Source organism: Malus sylvestris, chromosome 15 (genome assembly GCF_916048215.2).
Source record: "Malus sylvestris chromosome 15, drMalSylv7.2, whole genome shotgun sequence".
Lineage (NCBI taxonomy): Eukaryota > Viridiplantae > Streptophyta > Magnoliopsida > Rosales > Rosaceae > Malus > Malus sylvestris.
The window spans coordinates 47371902-47390708 of NC_062274.1; the positions used below are offsets into that span (position 1 = coordinate 47371902).

Below are 18807 nucleotides of genomic sequence, written 5' to 3' on the forward strand. Positions count from 1 at the left end.
CAAATCAAATTGCGCAATGTATGAGATAGACGACAATTGAGAAGATATTTTGAACTCACCAAAACCTTGGGCAAGACTCTCGCTGTTAAGTTGTTCCTCCAAATTCATTGGAATCCCATGAAAGCAGGAGCTGAGAATAACACCTGCAAACAGCCCTAATAGGGCAAGAAGATAAATAGCCTTGTTCATTTTGTTTGACTTTGATACCATATTCTCTCTCTCTCTCTCTCTCTCTAGATTTGTGTGGGTGGTTTTAAATTAGCTCAGAGGTACTCCCTTTATATAACAACGAGATACTTGAAGCTCTTGCTTCCAACATGCTCTTTGATTATTTCAGTTGGTCAAGTTTTTGGTTTAAAAATGATGGGAAGCTTCATTTGGTCAAAACCATTTGGCCCCTCCTTGATTAAGGTATTGAGCGCGCGCGCACACACACGTGTGTGTATATAAATATGTGAGTACTTGCGTAGACTTGAGCGTAACCAAGTTAATTAGAACTGTATAATATTTCATATACTAAATTACTATTAAATTAGTCCATCAACAATACTAAATTGCCCTTGATAATCAATCATAGGCGGTCATTAAAAAGTGTTAGAGAGATTATGTTTTAAGAACATATTTTGTATACAACATGATGTGGTGAAACATGATGTGGTGATAAACTGTTGAATTTTTTTTATAATAATTTAAAGAAAGAGTTACAACCATCATCACATCATGTGTGGTTTGCAAAATATGTTTCAAGTAGATGATCTCTCTAACATCACTCTTAAAAAATATGAGTAATAAGGAGTTGTTGTGGACTCTTGAGGAGCACGGTGTGAAGGTGTCAACTCAGATTTGTTTGTTAGAGACATAAAACAATGAAAACCTTTTTCTTGGAGAGGACGTATGACAAAGTCAACTCCCCAATATTGTGTATTTTTTATGATCCAATATTTAATTTGTTGGGCCTAAGTTCAATTTGGTCCTTACATTTGTTTTTCCTTAACCCGCATCTTGGAACTTGGATAAGAAAATAGAGTAAACTATCGATTTGCCCCCTGAACTATCACCCAACTTTCGATTTGCCCCCTGAACTTTTTAATTGGAAAATTAAGGACTTAAACTAATTTTTTTGGCCGATTTGCCCCCTGCTGTTAATTTTTCATTCATTCCATCCAAATTTCTGTTAAATGGAAGCATATGCACAACATGTGTGGGTAGTTCGGTCACTTCATTCTTTAAAATAATTGAAAACCTTAGATTTCTAAAATATAAACCTATGCAAATATGTGTGATTCTATAGCTTTTCTGTCTGAATGTCTAGTGAAATGACGCTTTTGTCCACAAATGAGAGTTACATGGTTTGCACATGATAAGAGTTAACGTTAATTTGGATGAAATTTATGAAAAACTAACGGTAGTGGGGAAATCGGCCAAAAAAATTAGTTTAAGTCCTTAATTTTCCAATTAAAAAGTTCAGGGGGCAAATCGAAAGTTGGGTGATAGTTCAGGGGGCAAATCGACAGTTTACTCAAGAAAATATGCCTTATGAGGGTGCAAGATTGGCAATAGGAGGGCTAATTACATTTTACATACTAGATTTTAATTTTTTCACATCGCATTTTGGAGTTTTGAAATTATTTCAATTTACACATTTTATTCCTCATACATTAAATTAAATAGGCTTTTTATCAATGTAATGTAAAATATGGCTTACACGTTAGTTTATATAAGGATCTCAAGCTAATTATGTCATCAGCTTAATGAATTATCATACATTCAATCCCATCAAATGCAGAAATTGATGGAATTTCAATACTTTATAGTGGAATAGAAGAAAAGTAGAACTTAGTGACCTACTTTGAAAATCATCTTAAATTTGGAGAGTGTATAATGTAATCAACCTCTGGCAATATAAGACATAGTAGGCCGACCACTTTGGTGCTATAACAAATAATTATTCATGATTACACACATAATAGGATTTGATAGAAAGTAGGATATCGACATGTATAGAGTAAAATCTTTGTATATGTTGTAGGTCTATTTGACTGATTTGTATTTAGGATTAGAGAGGGAGAGAGGCCGGCAACAAGAGAGAGAGAGAAGAGAGATTGAATTGTGAGGTGTGTGTTGTATCACCCCATTGTGCCTTTATTTATAGTAGTATGAAAGGTTAAATCCTTACCCTTTTAGGATTACAACTCTAATAGGATATTAACTACTAAAGGGAACATTCCAAGATATCACTAGATACAATATGATGTACAAAATCACATTCCTATTCTAAATATGATTGTAACACTCCCCCTTGAGTGTGTAAATACTCAAACAAAACATCACATCAGATCTTCAGCAGATAAGTTAAAACAGTTGATGAAGTCGGCGACACAACGAATGAATGCGAGTCTCGAATTTAAAGAAAGTATGCATTGGTAGTAAACTCACAAAACCTCGCTATGGTAAAACCTAAGGCAGGTGAAAACCCATATACTAAGGAGAAAGGTGAGAAGTATGCATAATGTCTAAAACAAACGTCAAACAGAACGAAAGTAGTTAACTTAACGGAGTATGATCATCCCAGGATGGGTCATCAAAACCTCATTAGGTAGCAAAAACCCAGTGAGAAAAATGCTCCTAATCATAGGAAAATGAGTACATAAATATCAAGTGAGTATGTTTTAGGATACTCCCACTGAGTTAGACACAACTTCCAAATAAGAGAACTACAAGCAATTCAACTTAGATAATTTATGCATACCGATTCCTTGGACGAGCTTCTGAAAAGTAGACTTGGTAAAGAGATCAGCTAGGTTGTCCTAGGAACGGATTTGCTTGATTTCAATGTTCTAATGTTGTTGTTACTGGTGAGAATAAAAGAACTTTGGTGCTATGTGCTTGGTGTTGTCTCCCTTGATGTATCACTTCTTTAACTGCTCGATACATGTTTCATTGTCTTCAAAGATCATTGTAGGAAGGTCAACAACAGTAGTAAGACCACTAGTGCTTCGAATATGTTCCATGACTGCTCTCAACCAAAAGAACTCACGCGATGCTTCATGCAGGGCGAGGATTTCAGCATGGTTTGAAAAAGTCACAACTAGCATTTCCTTGGTAGACCTCTAAGATATAACGGTGTCTCAAACGGTAAAGACATAGTCCATTTGAGAACATGCCCTATGTGGGTCAGACAGATAACCAGTATCTGCGTAACCAACAAGGCATGAATCAAGGCGGCTGCCCCTCTCGAGGATTTGTGGGTATAGAACAAGCCCAAATCCATCATACCTTTGAGGTAGCAGAAAATCTCTTTATCACCATTGCAGTGTCTGCGTGTAGGCTCATTGATGTATCTAGTCAAAAGATTAACAGTAAATGAGATGTCAGGTCTAGTGCATTGAGCCAAGTACAATAAAGCACCAATTACACTTAGGTATGGAAATCCAGGCTCCAAAATCTCTTCCTTATCCTTCTTGGGATGGAAAGGATCTTGTTTAGCATCTAGAATCCGAACGACCATAGGAGTACTCGAAGGCTTTGCTTTATCTTCATTAAAACGTCGTAACACCTTTTATGTGTAGTTCGATTGATGTAACAGGATTCCATCCGAACAATGCTCAATCTCCAAGCCTAGACAATATTTAGTTTTCCCAAGATCTTTTATCTCAAATTCCGATTTCAAGTGAACGAAATTTTCCTCAAGCTCTGTGGTAGTTTCGATGAGGTTCATATCATTTACATAAACTACAATGACCGCAAATCTGGAATGTGACTTCTTTATGAACACACATGGACATAATTCATTGTTAACCTTGACTTGTCAAATATTCACTCAGATGGTTATACCACATCCACCCAGATTGTTTCAATCCGTAGAGTGATCTCATCAATCTAATAAAGAAAGTGTTTCGTGGTCTATAACTATATGAACCAGTCAATGGAAGTCCTTCTCGAACTTTCATGTAGATTTTCGTATCTAGATCCCCATAGAAATACGCGGTTACCACGTCTATAATTTGCATATTCAGTTTTTCAGAAACTACCAAACTAATAAGGTAGTGGAATATTATGACATCCATTATGGGAGAATACGTCTTCTCGTATTCAATCCTAGGGCGTTGAGAGAAGCCTTGCGCTATTAGGCGTGCTTTGTATCGCACTATTTCATTCTTCTCATTATGCTTCCTCGAAGACCCACTTGTAGCCCACGGGTTTCATATGTGATGGAGTAGGAGCTATAGCTCCAAACACCTTACGTTTCACGAGCGAATCAAGTTCAACCTTGATTGTTTGTTTCCAGTTTGACCAATCCGTTCTACGTCGACATTCATCAATGGAACGTAGTTCAATGTCATCACTAAGTATAATGTCAGTAACTAATGTGTATGCAAATTCATCGTCGATTATCATCTTATTTCGATTCCAAACCTCATCCAATACTGCATAATGGACCGAAATCTCACAATTCTTAGGAGGTCGGGTTGTCTCGTCTAAGACATCACCGTAATCTATAATAACCGTATGTGTTAGAATAGATGAGTAAGTGATGGTCGGATCAGACTAGGATCACTAGTTTATGCCGTTTTCCTCTTCCGGGGTTGTGAATCCTTTGAACCAGGGGGTCTGCCACGCTTCAAGGTAGAAGTAAATGATTGGCTAGCCACCAATGTACCGGGCCGCATAGAAGGTGCGGCCGCCCCACCCTCGAGGACGGTTCGACCTTACCAGGCGGTATTACGGCGTACTCTAGGTACGTCTATCCTTACAGGTGCGTTTGTAGCAAGTATATGTGATCTTATAACCTTTGCTAAATCAGTAATAGCATCCGGCATGCTTTGAGCAATACTCTAAAGATCTATAATTCGTCGCACTTTGGTTTCAGACTGGGCAGTGTGAGGATCTAAATGAGATATAATGAGTGCATACCATGACAATTCGTGACATTCTACAGGAACGTTAGCATGCTTATTTCCCCTAATGACGGAAAGACTGTCTCATCAAAGTGACAATCCACTAAACGTATAGTAGAGAAATCTCTTGACAAAGGCTCTAAGTAGCAAATAATTGATGGCGAATCATAACCGACATAAATTCTCATTCTTCTCTAAGGACCCATTTTGGTACGTTGTGGCAGCGCTATTGGCACATAGACTACGCACATAAACACATGTCAATACGAGACGTCGGGCTCATATCTAGTAACCAACTGTAACGGTGCATGAGGTTGGGTAATAGTAGGCCTCAGGCAGACCAACATAGCTTCATGCAATACTGCATAGCCCCAGGCAGATATCGGCAGTTTGGTTCCCATAACCAAAGTCCGAGCTATTAATTGAAGACACTTTATGAAAGATTCTACCAAGTTGTTTTGGGTGTGAACATGGGGTATATGATGTTCGACTTCAATCTCAACCAAGGAAGAAAATATCGGTGATATCGGAAATATCGGTAGTCCGAAAACACGGAAATATCGATGGAAATATCGGTAAAATATCGATATCGATAAAAATTACATGGAAACCACGGAAATTGTAAGAAAAACTTGGAAATTTGTATTGAAACTTTGTAGGATGTTTATTTAGTCAATTATCTATTAGTTTATCACAAAAAATTGGAAGGAAATGCATTGCATGATGGATTTAACATTATCAAGTTGATTATATAGCGATCTGACAAATATTATGAGTGTAGAAAATATGTAGTAATTAATGAAAGAAGTCTAAACACACCATAATCATTTATATATAATGAATTAGTACAATATTTTACACTTTAGTACCACATAGAGTTCCTATGAGGTTCAAATTTGTCACTATCTTCATCATCTCTATGTGTAGAATGAGTGTATTGTGAAGAGTAGTTATCAAATGATAAATCCCCAAAATAGTTTTGCATGTAATTGTTAATATGCCACCCATATGGATCCGAGATTGGTTGAGGTTGTCCATAAGAAAAATCATTTGAAGATTGAGGCTGGGATTGATTCCATGAGTCGCTCGATTCCATCCCAACAGGAATGGGATATGAAGGGTAGGGAAATGGTTGGTTATGAGTATAACCATAGTTACTACTTCCCAATCCAAAAGAGTCTGAAGTTCTAGATAACGAGTCATCTTCTTGACTTGACAAAATCCCTTTGCCTCTTTCTCTGCGAGTATAATCCTTCCCTATGGCACCAATTCCTGGTCCTGCCCGCCTACTGCCATGGTCATCATCTTGTGTTGCATGCGTGAAGTTTGCCTCACCAGTGAAGGGGCTCATATATCCGGGAGGTGGTGGTCCATAATAGTTTCCATATCCACCACCACTACCTCCAGCTCCACTACCTCCAGCTCCACTATTTCCTTCATCATTCCCACCTCATGTGGTAGGTGAGTCTCCTGATCTTGTACTAGAGCTATCATTAGTATCAGCACGATGTTGTGGTTGTGTAGGATTGGAAAAAGGTGGAATTCCAGTGTTGCTTGGCATTGGGTGCAAAAGTTCTTCGAAAGAGTCAGCGCTGCTAGATCCCACCTCCTCCTCTAATACTCTTTCTACATTTATCCCTTCATTACGTGCTTCTTCAGCAACTCTGGGAGCTGGGTTGCCTTCATCATCATCTAAATGAAGAGGTCTAATCCATTGAAAAAGTTGGTTACCCTCCGTATCATCATCTTCACCAACAATATCAAACACATCTAGTGGGTCACCACGGTCGACATGATCGATTTCTGCTTCCTTATCTCGAATTTGAAGCTTCATGTTGTAGTAGCAATAAACTAATTTTTCCAAGCTACTATGAGCCAACTTATTTCTTTGCTTTGTATGGATGAGTGCAAATGTGCTCCAATTTCTTTCACAAGCTGATGAGGAAGCTGTTTGTGATAATACTTTTATTGCTAACTTTCTCACAGTTGGTGCATCGGTCCCATACATGATCCACCATTCAGCTACAATGAAAAATAATGTTGATAAGCCTAATAACTCCAACAAATTCTATTATAAACTTATAGTGAAATATGTTTATACTCACTAGGAGACATATTTGTTCGAGCAGCAACTGATGTTGGTTCTCCAAATGTTCTTCTTGCATCTTTAAACCATGTTAGCTGAATACAATAAATTGTGTTAGTTTAATCCAACAAAGTAATTATTATAATTTAAGTAATTGTGTACCTCATTTCCAAATTGGCCAACTGCTGGTGATGCAGGGTCTAATTTAGAGTATACATTATGTACAGCACGTATAAGGGTACCATCATCTCCAACACCGGGTCTGTATTGGTATCGGGGATTCAAATAATATGCTGTTCAAAGAAACACATACTCTAATAAGATAAATAATACTTATGCAACTAAAGAAATGAATTGCAAATTATGACATAATTTATACCTGCTGCATGCAAATCGTGGTATAATGTTTTATACCATCGGTCTTCAATTATTTTTACGACCCACCTTGCACCATGTTTTCTTTCCAATTCATCCTTCACTACACGCATCAACTCATATACAGCCCCCATAGTAGGATACACTTCTGTGTCAACGATCCGTAAAACTTTGTAAAGAGGTTCAAACACTTGACACACATGTTCTGTTTGACTCCAAAAAGCATGATCAAGCACTATACTTTCCACCAAACGACCTGTATTTGAGCGGCTAAAATTGTGGTTGGCCCAATCATCACTGGTGAATAGTTGCTTCAACCCTGCTTTCTTCTTGAGTAGGCTGTTTAATGCAATATAGTTGGTGGCGAATCGAGTGGTAGCTGGACGAATAATTTCTCCTCTGCAAAATTCACGCATCTTTGCCAACAACCAACCGTGATTGTAAATATAATTAGTGATCGTTCTAGCTCTTTTGACCACAGTAGCAACATTCTCTCTCTTCCCCATTGCCTCAAACATAAGATAAATACAATGTGCTGCACATGATGTCCAAAACACATTATGATGCTTCATTAACTTTTTTCCAGCTTTGACAAATGCAGAACCGTTGTCGGTCACGACTTGGACAACATTATGCTCTCCCACCTCCATGATTACATCCCTCAATAATTTGTAAATATACTTGTAATTCTTTATATGGTCTGAAGCATCAACAGACTTCAAAAAAATTGTCTTGCCCTTGGAGTATACCATGAAGTTGATGATAGATAATCTGGTCAGGCCGGTCCATCCGTCACACATGATTGTGCAACCATTAGTTTCCCACTTTGACCTCAACTTGTTAACATACTCGCCAATGTCTTTATACTCCATATCCAAATATTTGTTTCTTATCTCATAGGGAGTGGGAGGTTGTACTCCAACACCGGCCTGTTGACATCCCACTACCATATTTTTGAAATGATGTGATGAAGCCTTCGCAGCAGGGACATTTTCATAGATAAAGAACTTGCTAATTAGACGCCCCATTCCCTCCTTCACATTACCTCCCTTGAAATAACTCCAAACACTCTTTTGACGTGCGTTGGATGACTTATATAAACTTGGGGCTATTGGTGGTGTTGGTTGTGATTCTCTAAGACTGCCTCCCCGTCTCATTTGTGCACCACCACTTGTCCCGGAACCTTGTCCCCTATTAGGAATTTTATGAAGGTGTTCTCTTTCCCATGCTGACTGTTTGGAGGCACGTAATGCTTGTTTCAAACTGCGTCGTTCTTCAGGTCCCATGTCATCATCACATTCGTCCTCATCGTCATCGTCATCACTGTCAACCGCTTGGCCATAGACTTCTCCCCGTAGCCCAGCTCGAATATTTTCCATTCCTTGTGTCATCTTTTCCTTCTGCTGTTTTTTATTTTTTAATAATGTGCTGATGAATGCCTTCACTTCTGGGGGGACATTATCGCATCGTTGGACATTTTTTGATGGATCTAATCCACTAAGATGGTACTTAAGTCGTGTCACTCCACCACTCTTCATTACCCGACCACAATATTTGCAAATTGTGCCATGTTTGTTTCCGTCTATTGGGTCACCATGTTCCCAAGCTGGATCACGTTTACTAGCTCCACTAGACATCTTAAACGTACCTACATTTAATTTGATAAAACCTAATATTAATGAATAATAATCCAATTTGATAAAAAAATAATCATTGATGAATAATAATCCAATTTGATAATAATCCAATTTAATGAATAATCCAATTTGATAATAATAATAAAAAACCTAATATTAATGAATAATAATCCAAATTGATAAAAAAATAATCCTAATATAAAACATAGTGATGAATAATATTCCAATTTGAGAATAAAAAAAAACCTAATATTAATGAATAATAATCCAATTTGATAAAAAAAAATTAATCCTAATATAAAACATAGTGATGAATAATAATCTAATATAATGAATAATCCAATTTGATAATAATCCAATTTAATGAATAATCCAATTTGAGAATAATAAAAAACCTAATATTAATGAATAATAATCCAATTTGATAAAAAAAATAATCCTAATATAAAACATAGTGATGAATAATAATCTAATTTAATGAATAATCTAATTTGAGAATAACAATAATATAAATATAAGTTAGGAAGGGCTTAATAAAAAGTTGTACACATGCTTTCTAATCTAACCTCCGACCAGGCTAACTAATATATTTCATATTAAATTCACAAACATGCAACTGAGATCCCCATGTTCTATTTTACTTTTTATTTTATTTTTTTGGTCTTAACTTAATATGAATGAATAATAAAAAACCTAATATTAATGAATAATAATCCAAATTGAAAAAAAATTAATCCTAATATAAAACATAGTGATGAATAATAATCCAATTTGATAATAATCCAATTTAATAATAATCCAATTTAATGAATAGTCCAATTTGATAATAAGCCAATTTAATGAATAATCCAATTTAATGATTAATACTCCAATTTAACAATAATCCAATTTATTTGTTATTGTATAAATTACAATAATATAAATATAAGTTTGTAAACTTACCTTAAATATGGAACCCTTTGTGTTCAAGCTTTGGAATAGATCTGGAATGGCTTTGAAAATGGTAAGGGAAATAAAATAATAAATAACATTAAACACATTAAAATAATCCTAGGGAATAATTATACAACATTACTTAATTACTTAAAAAAAATTAACATGTAATTGTTAACATTACTTAATTACCTACAAAAATTAACATGCAAGTATTAATTAGTTAAAAAAATTAACATACGAGTCCATACAAATTTATTTGTTGTTGTATACATTACAATAATATAAATATAAATTTGTAAACTTACCTTAAATATGGAACCCTTTGTGTTCAAGCTTTGGAATGGATCTGGAATGACTTTGAAAATGGTAAGGGAAGAAGAATAAACGAAATTGCTCTAAGGGAATGCCTCTGATACTCTAACTCTCATAAGGTTTTGCACATCCTCTGAGGGAATATAAGTATATAACAGAGAGTGGAACATGGTTTTGCCTGTGAAAGCATATCACAGACTCACAGTGATACACGGTTTCATTATTAAAGTTCTAATATTCGTTGTCCATTGTCTGCAATTGTAAAAAGTGATTGAAAAATTAGTGAGGTGAGTCAGATGGGGTCAATCAACCACAGAGGCACACACACAGACATGCTATTATTCGTTGTCCATTGTCTACAAATGTAAAAAGTGATTGAATAATTCATGAGGTGAGTCAGATGGGTCACTCAATCACATAGGCACACACGCACACAGACGTGCCATCACACACGCACACAACACACGCACACATATCACACACGCATACCCCTCTCTCTCTCTCTCTCATTCTCGATCCTTCTCTCATCTTCTCTGAGTCGCGCCGGACCTCTCTTCTCCCCCTTCTCCATTCGACCCACACCCACACACATATCTCCCCCTTCTCCATTCGACCCACACCCACTCTCTTCTTCTCTGCCCTCGATCATTCTCTCTTCTTCCTGCCCTCGATCCTGCCCTCGATCCTTCTCTCTTCTCCCCCTTCTCCATTCGACCCACACCCACTCTCTTCTTCTCTGCCCTCGATCCTTCTCTCTTCTTCCTGCCCTCGATCCTTCTCTCTTCTCCCCCTTCTCCATTCGACCCACACCCACTCTCTTCTTCTCTGCCCTCGATCATTCTCTCTTCTCCCCCTTCTCCATTCGACCCACACACACACAGATCTCCCCCTTCTCCCACTCTCTCGATCCTTCGCTGCCGTTGATCGTGGGTCTGCCGAAGTCGAACATGGCTCAGTCGTCTCAGGTAAGATTCCATTGAAACCCTAACTTAGATGTGTTGAATCGTTGATGCATGCGTTGAAACCCTAACTTAGATGTGTTGAATCGTTGATGCATGCGTGAAATTTGAGGCTTATATGTGAAATTTAAGTTAAATTTCGTGTTTTTGCAAGGTTTTTGGGACGAAATGGGCTCGGGAACAGGCACACCATCTCCGGCGTTCTTCTCCGGCGTTCTTCTCCGGTGTTTTTGGGACGAAATCGGAGTCCGATTGCATTGTATTGCCGACATTTCTCGATATTTCCAAAATATCGCGATAATATCGATAATATCGCGATATTTGGCCGAAAATCCCACGGAAACCGGTTTAAATATCGCCGACCCAAAAAATCGATATTATCGGCGAAATATCGCCGATAATATCGATATTTAAATCTGTGATCTCAACTGACATGCAATAGTTGTCAAAATTTTATGACGTAAACTCTCTAGCGTTATCCAGTCGAATCGACTTGATCGGATAATCAGGATGGTGAGCCCTAAGCTTAATAATTTGTGCTAGGAGTTTCGCAAATGCAGTGTTGTGTGTGGACAATATGCAGACCAACATGTCAATGCATCAACCAACACCATAAAGTATTTAAATGGTCGGCGTATTGGTTGGATAGGTCCACAAATATCCCCTTGAATCCTCTGAAGAAACTTAGGAGGGTTGTGAATAATCTTTGTAATTGAAGGTTAAGTATTCAACTTCCCCAAAAAACAAGCTTTGCTGGCGAGAATCCAATGTAGGGAGGTAAATGTGATGATTTGAGGATACGATGCATTATATCACGTTTGGGATGTCCCATACGGTTATGCCAAAGCAACAAAGTGCTCTGGAACTCAGGCTCAGGGTCGGCCACATGGTGGGTCTCTATACCACGAATGGTGGTGATGTACAACTCGTTCGGGAGATGTTCCAGCTTCTCGTGAATACGTTTTTGGTCATACTCGTAAGAAGTGATACAAAGATATTGAGATCCATTCTCTTCAGTGGTTTCAATATGATATTGATTATCTCGAATATCTCTAAAGCTCAACAACGTTCTTCCGGAACATGGATAATAGATGGCCTCTTTAATGGTTAATTCAATACCATTAGACAACATTATACGGGCCTTTTTGTATCCTTCAATCAGGTTGGATGAGCCTGAGAGGGTTGTTAGAGGTGCTTTCTTAAGTATAAAGTTAGTAAAATAATGTTGCCACGCAATATGGTGTGCGTAATAGCACTATCAGCCAAACAACTAACTTCCCCACTAGACATATCTATAAATAAATTGATTGAATTAGTCACATGCATAAATATAATTCCATTCATTCAATTAATCAATTCGAGAGATAATATCCATAAAATAATTATCCATAATTCAAAACAAACCAAAACCAAACAAATTATTCCAAATACTTAGAAAAATTGTCTAAAAATTAAACCATAAACCTAAAAAAAATAGGGGGTTAGGCCCCTCCTAGTGGGTTTGGCCACTAGGGGTAAAAAAACACCCTAAAAACATGTCTAGGAGAATAAAACTTATTCGTCCATAAAATTTGATGCCTCCTAAAAATTTGATATCTTCATGGATGTAGTAGCATCTTCAGGATGTTCCATTGGCAAAGTTAGACTCATGACGGGAATGATACTGGGCAATAGTCTCAGGAGTAGCTCTGCATACGCGTGATCAAGGTATTAAATATCAATAATATCGGAAATATCGGTAGTCCGAAAACACGGAAATATCGATGGAAATATCGGGATAATATCGATATCGATAAAAATAATATGGAAACCACGGAAATTGTAAGAAAAACTTGGAAATTTTTATTGAAACTTTGCAGGATGTTTATTTAGTCAATTATCTATTAGTTTATCACAAAAAATTGGAAGGAAATGCATTGCATGATGGATTTAACATTATTAAGTTGATTATATAGCGAGCTGGCAAACATTGTGAATGTAGAAAATATGTAGTAATTAATGAAAGAAGTTTAAACACACCATAATTATTTATATATAATGAATCAGTACAATATTTTACACATTATACATTGCATGGTAAGATACATGAGTGACTTAGTACCACATAGAGTTCCTATGAGGTTTAAATTTTTCACTATCTTCATCATCTCTATGTGTAGAGTGAGTGTATTGTGAAGAGTAGTTATCAAATGATAAATCCCCAAAATAGTTTTGCATGTAATTGTTAACATGTCACCCATATGGATCCGAGATTGGTTGACCTTGTCCATAAGCAAAATCATTTGAAGATTGAGTCTCGGATTGTTTCCATGAGTCACTCGATTCCATCCCAACAAGAATCGGATATGAAGGGTAGGGAAATGGTTGGTTATGAGTATAACCATAGTTACTACTTCCCAATCCAACAGAGTCCAAAGTTATAGATAACGAGTCATCTTCTTGACTTGACAAAATCCCCTTGCCTCTTTCTCTACGAGTATAGTCCTTCCCTATGGCACCAATTCTTGGTCCTGCCGGCCTACTGCCATGGTTCTCATCCTGTGTTGCATGCGTGAAGTTTGCCTCACCAGTGAAGGGGCTCATAAATCCGGGAGGTGGTTCAACATAGTTTCCATATCCACCACCACTACCTCCAGCTCCACTATATCCTTTATCATTCCTACCTCCGGTGGTAGGTGAGTCTCCTCCTGATCTTGTACTAGAGCTATCATTAGTATCAGCACGATGTTGTGGTTGTGTAGGATTGGAAGAAGGTGGAATTCCAGTGTTTCTTGGTCTTGGGCGTAAAAGTTCTTCCAAATAGTCAGCGCTGCTAGATCCCACCTCATCCGCTAATACTTTTTCTACATTTATCCCTTCATTACGCGCTTCTTCAGCAACTCTGGGAGTTGGGTTGCCTTCATCATCATCTAAATGAAGACGTCTAATCCATTGATAAAGTTGGTTACCCTCTGTACCATCATCTTCAGCAACAATATCAAACACATCTAGTAGGTCACCACGATCGACATGACTTATTTCTGCTTCCTTATCTCGAATTTGAAGCTTCATGTTGTAGTAGCAATAAACTAATTTTTCCAACCTACTATGAGCCAACCTATTTCTTTGCTTTGTGTGTATGAGTGCAAATGTGCTCCAATTTCTTTCACAAGCAGATGAGGAAGCTGTTTGTGATAATACTTTGATTGCTAACTTTCTCATAGTTGGTGCATCAGTCCCATACATGATCCACCATTCAGCTACAATGAAAAACAATGTTGATGAGCCTAATAACTCCAACAAATTCTATTATAAACTTATCGTGAAATATGTTTACACTCACTAGGAGACATTTTTGTTCAAGCAGCAACTGATGTTGGTTCTCCAAAAGTTCTTCTTGCATCTTTAAACCATGTTAGCTGAATTCAATAAATCGTGTTAGTTTAATCCACAAAGTAATTATTATAATTCAAGTAATTGTGTACCTCATTTCCAAATTGGCCAACTGCTGGTGATGCAGGGTCTAATTTAGAGTATACATTATGTACAGCACATATAAGGGTACCATCATCTCCAACACCGGGTCTGTATTGGTATAGAGGATTCAAATAATATGTTATTCAAAGAAACACATACTCTAATAAGAGAATTAATACTTATGCAACTAAAGAAATGAATTGCAAATTATGACATAATTTATACCTGCTGCATGCAAATCGTGGTATAATGTTTTATACCATCGGTCTTCAATTATCTTTATGACCCACTTTGCACCATGTTTTCTTTCCAATTCATCCTTCACTACACGCATCAACTCATATATTGCCCCCATAATAGGATACACTTCTGTGTCAACGATCCGTAAAACTTTGTAAAGAGGTTCAAACACTTGGCACACATGTTCTGATTGAGTCCAAAAAGCATGATCAAGCACTATACTTTCCACCATACGACCTGCATTTGAGCGGCTGAAATTGTGGTTAGCCCAATCGTCACTAGTGAATAGTTGCTTCAACCCTGCTTTCTTCTTAAGTAGGCTGTCTAATGCAATATAGTTGGTGGCGAATCGAGTGGTAGCTGGATGAATAGTTTCTCCTTTGCAAAATTCACGCATCTTTACCAACAACCAACCGTGATTGTAAATATAATTTGTGATCGTTCTAGCTCTTTTTACCACAGTAGTACATTCTCTCTCTTCCCCATTGCCTCAAACATGAGATCAATACAATGTGCTGCACATGATGTCCAAAACACATTATGATGCTTCATTAACTTTTTTTCCAGCTTTGACAAATGTAGAACCGTTGTCGGTCACGACTTGGACAACATTATGCTCTCTCACCTCCATGATTACATCCCTCAATAATTTGTAAATATACTTGTAGTTCTTTATATGGTCTAAAGCATCAACAGACTTCAAAAAAATTGTCTTTCCCTTGGAGTATACCATGAAGTTTATGATAGACAATCTGGTCGGGCCGGTCCATCCGTCACACATGATTGTGCAACCATTAGTTTCCCACTTTGACCTCAACTTGTTAACATACTCGCCAATGTCTTTATACTCCATATCCAAATATTTGTTTCTTATCTCATAGGGAGTGGGAGGTTGTACTCCAACACCGGCCTGTTGACATCCCACTAACATATTTTTGAAATGATGTGATGATGCTTTCTCAGCACGGACATTTTCATACATAAAGAACTTGCTAATTAGATGCCCCATTCCCTCCTTCACATTACCTCCAATGAAATAACTCCAAACACTCTTTTGACATGCTTTGGATGACTTATATAAACTTAGGGCTATTGGTGGTGTTGGTTGTGATTCTCTAAGACTACCTCCTCGTCTCATTTGTGCACCACCACTTGTCCCGGAACCTTGTGCTCTATTAGGAATTTTATAAAGGTGTTCTCTTTCCCATGCTGACTGTTTTGAGGCACGTAATGCTTGTTTCAAACTGCGTCGTTCTTCAGGTCCCATGTCATCATCACATTCGTCCTCATCGTCATCATCATCACTGTCAACCGCTTGGCCATAGACTTCTCCTCGTAGCCCTGCTCGAATATTTTCCATTCCATGTGTTATCTTTTCCTTCTGCTGTTTTTTATTTTTTAATAATGTGCTGATGAATGCCTTCACTTCTGGGGGGACATTATCGCATCGTTGGACATTTTTTGCTGGATCTAATCCACTAAGATGGTACTTAAGTCGTGTCACTCAACCACTCTTCATTACCCGACCACAATATTTGCAAATTGTGCCATGTTTGTTTCCGTCTATTGGGTCTCCATGTTCCCAAGCTGGATCACGTTTAGTAACTCCACTGGACATCTTAAACGTACCTATATTTATTTTTCATGGAAATTAGACAATTATTTTTTGGCCAAAAAAAATAGTAGTGATGACGGTTATATAAGAGAACCTAAATAATAAAGTTATTCTACAAAAGAATTAAGTAAAGAAAATGATTGTAAAAATTTAAGTAATTATAAAAATAATATGGAATAATAAAATCTAATATTAATGAATAATAATCCAATTTGATAAAAAAAAAATAATCCTAATATAAAACATAGTGATGAATAATAATCCAATTTGATAATAATCCAATTTAATAATAATCCAATTTAATGAATAATCCAATTTGATAATAATCCAATTTAATGAATAATAATCCAATTTGATAATAAAAAAAAACCTAATATTAATGCATAATAATCCAATTTGATAATAAAACCTAATATTAATAAAATAATAAATAACATTAAACATATTAAAATTATCCTAGGGAATAATTATACAACATTACTTAATTACTTAAAAAAATTAACATGTAATTGTTAACATTACTTAATTACTTACAAAAACTAACATGCAAGTATTAATTACTTAAAAAAATTAACATGTAATTGTTAACATTACTTAATTACTTACAAAAACTAACATGCAAGTATTAATTAATTAAAAAAATTAACATGTAATTGTTAACATTACTTAATTACTTACAAAAACTAACATGCAAGTATTAATTAATTAAAAAAATTAACATACGAGTCCACACAAATTTTTTTGTTGTATAAATTACAATAATATAAATATAAGTTTGTAAACTTACTTTAAATATGGAACCCTTTGTGTTCAAGCTCTGGAATGGATCTGGAATGGCTGTGAAAGGGGTAAGGGAAGAAGAAGAAACAAAAATGCTCTGAATGACTCTGATACTCCACCTCTTGAAAGAATATCACAGTGGCAGCTTTGAAAGGGGTAAGGGAAGAATAAGAAACGAAAATTCTCTGAATGGCTCTGATACTCCACCTCTTGAAAGAATATCACAGTGGCACACGATTTTGAATGAAACAACCATTCATGGTTTGAAATTGTACAAGTTATAATTGTAAAAGTGGTCTGAAATTGTCAAAATAATTGTAAAAGTTGTTAGGAATCCTGAGTGAGTCATGTGTCCTCCTGACAGGAGGAACCCCACACACACACACAATGCACGCAACCACACACGCACACAATGCACGCACACAAACATCACACACACAGACCTCTGTCTTTCTTTCTCGATCCTTCTCTATTCTTTCCATTCTCCACTCCCACACACACACACACATAGAGATCTCTCGATCTCTCTCGATCTCTCTTCTCCCTTCTCCCACACACACACCACGACCTTCTGCTCATCCCTCTCATTTCTCTCTGCACCGAGACCCACATACACCTCTCATTTCTCTCTGCACCGAGACCCACACGCACACCATCGCACCTGCTCCGGCGAGTTCCTTCAATTTCTCTGGTTAGGTAAGCTTCGGGTTTTTCTTTTTCTGTTCTAGATCGAAGCTTAGATGTGAAATTGAAGTTGTATCTCGTGTTTTTGCAAGGTTTTTGGGATGAAATCGGCTCTGGAATAGGCACACCCATCTCCGGCGAGGCCGTGGGTGTCGACGAACTTTTCGAACACCTCCGACCTTTTCACGGAAAACGGACGTTATAAAAACGTTCCTCTCGTCTTCTATTTCATTTTCATACCTAGATCGGAGTCTAGGGGGTTGTTTTACAGTCGGCCGGAGCTGTAGAAGCTCCGGCGTTCGTCTCCGACTTGCACAGTTCTGAAATATCAGTCGGCCGAAAAACCGATAATATCGGCGATATATCACCGATATTATAGGCATCTTGTTCCTTGCGCGTGATCAATGATCCTTTGATCCACAATGGTAGCACATGTCCATTTCAGTGGAAGGCGATTGAATGGTAGTTTTTCTCTTATTCTTGAAGTTTGGGGCCTTGGGTGCAAGAGGCTGGCTATTCTGGGTCAAATTTCCACCCTTAGGTAAGCCTTGGCTCTGTTAACCTTGGGCCCATGGGTGGGCTTGCCACCCATTACCATGTTTGCACCGTTTATGGCTGCTAGAATTGGTCGCATGCATTTCAGGAGCAACGTTCATGCTAGTGGGTCAAGCTTGATGATTTTTCATCAAAAGCTGGTTCTGCTTTTCAGCAAGAAGTAAAACAGAGATCAAATCGGAAAAATTGATGAACTTATGTGCCCTATATTGTTGATGCAAGACAATATTAGTGGCATGGAAGGTCGAATAAATATTCTCCAAGAGATCTACAT

The 18807-nt window shown here is 37.2% G+C and overlaps 1 protein-coding gene across 3 annotated transcripts; it reads right to left on the minus strand.

Annotated features, from left to right (window-relative positions):
* Nucleotides 1–5693: 5693 nt before the first annotated feature.
* On the minus strand, nt 5694–10663 carry LOC126601704 (uncharacterized). Of its 3 annotated transcripts, XM_050268449.1 has the most exons (6): nt 10238–10663; nt 9939–9979; nt 7364–9007; nt 7147–7277; nt 7004–7079; nt 5694–6920 (listed from the first exon to the last, which is right to left on the minus strand). In XM_050268449.1, exons 3-6 carry the CDS (start codon nt 8994–8996, stop codon nt 6349–6351), a joined length of 2412 nt encoding a protein of 803 aa, XP_050124406.1. In that variant the 5' UTR covers nt 8997–9007; nt 9939–9979; nt 10238–10663; the 3' UTR covers nt 5694–6348. The 3 variants fall into 3 exon arrangements, with proteins under 3 accessions (XP_050124406.1, XP_050124405.1, XP_050124403.1); XM_050268448.1 differs by lacking the exon at nt 9939–9979; XM_050268446.1 differs by having other exon boundaries at nt 9939–10663.
* Nucleotides 10664–18807: the final 8144 nt, after the last annotated feature.

What these genes read in the sequence shown, in the direction of transcription:
- LOC126601704 (XM_050268448.1), bottom strand. Translation starts at nt 8,996, where the DNA reads ATGTCTAGTGGAGCTAGTAAACGTGATCCAGCTTGGGAACATGGTGAC. An exon ending in CCACGATTTGCATGCAGCAG is followed by an intron (nt 7,278 to 7,363) that starts GTATAAATTATG and finishes TTCTTTGAACAG; the next exon opens with CATATTATTTGAATCCCCGA. An exon ending in TCGAACAAATATGTCTCCTA is followed by an intron (nt 6,921 to 7,003) that starts GTGAGTATAAAC and finishes TTTTCATTGTAG; the next exon opens with CTGAATGGTGGATCATGTAT.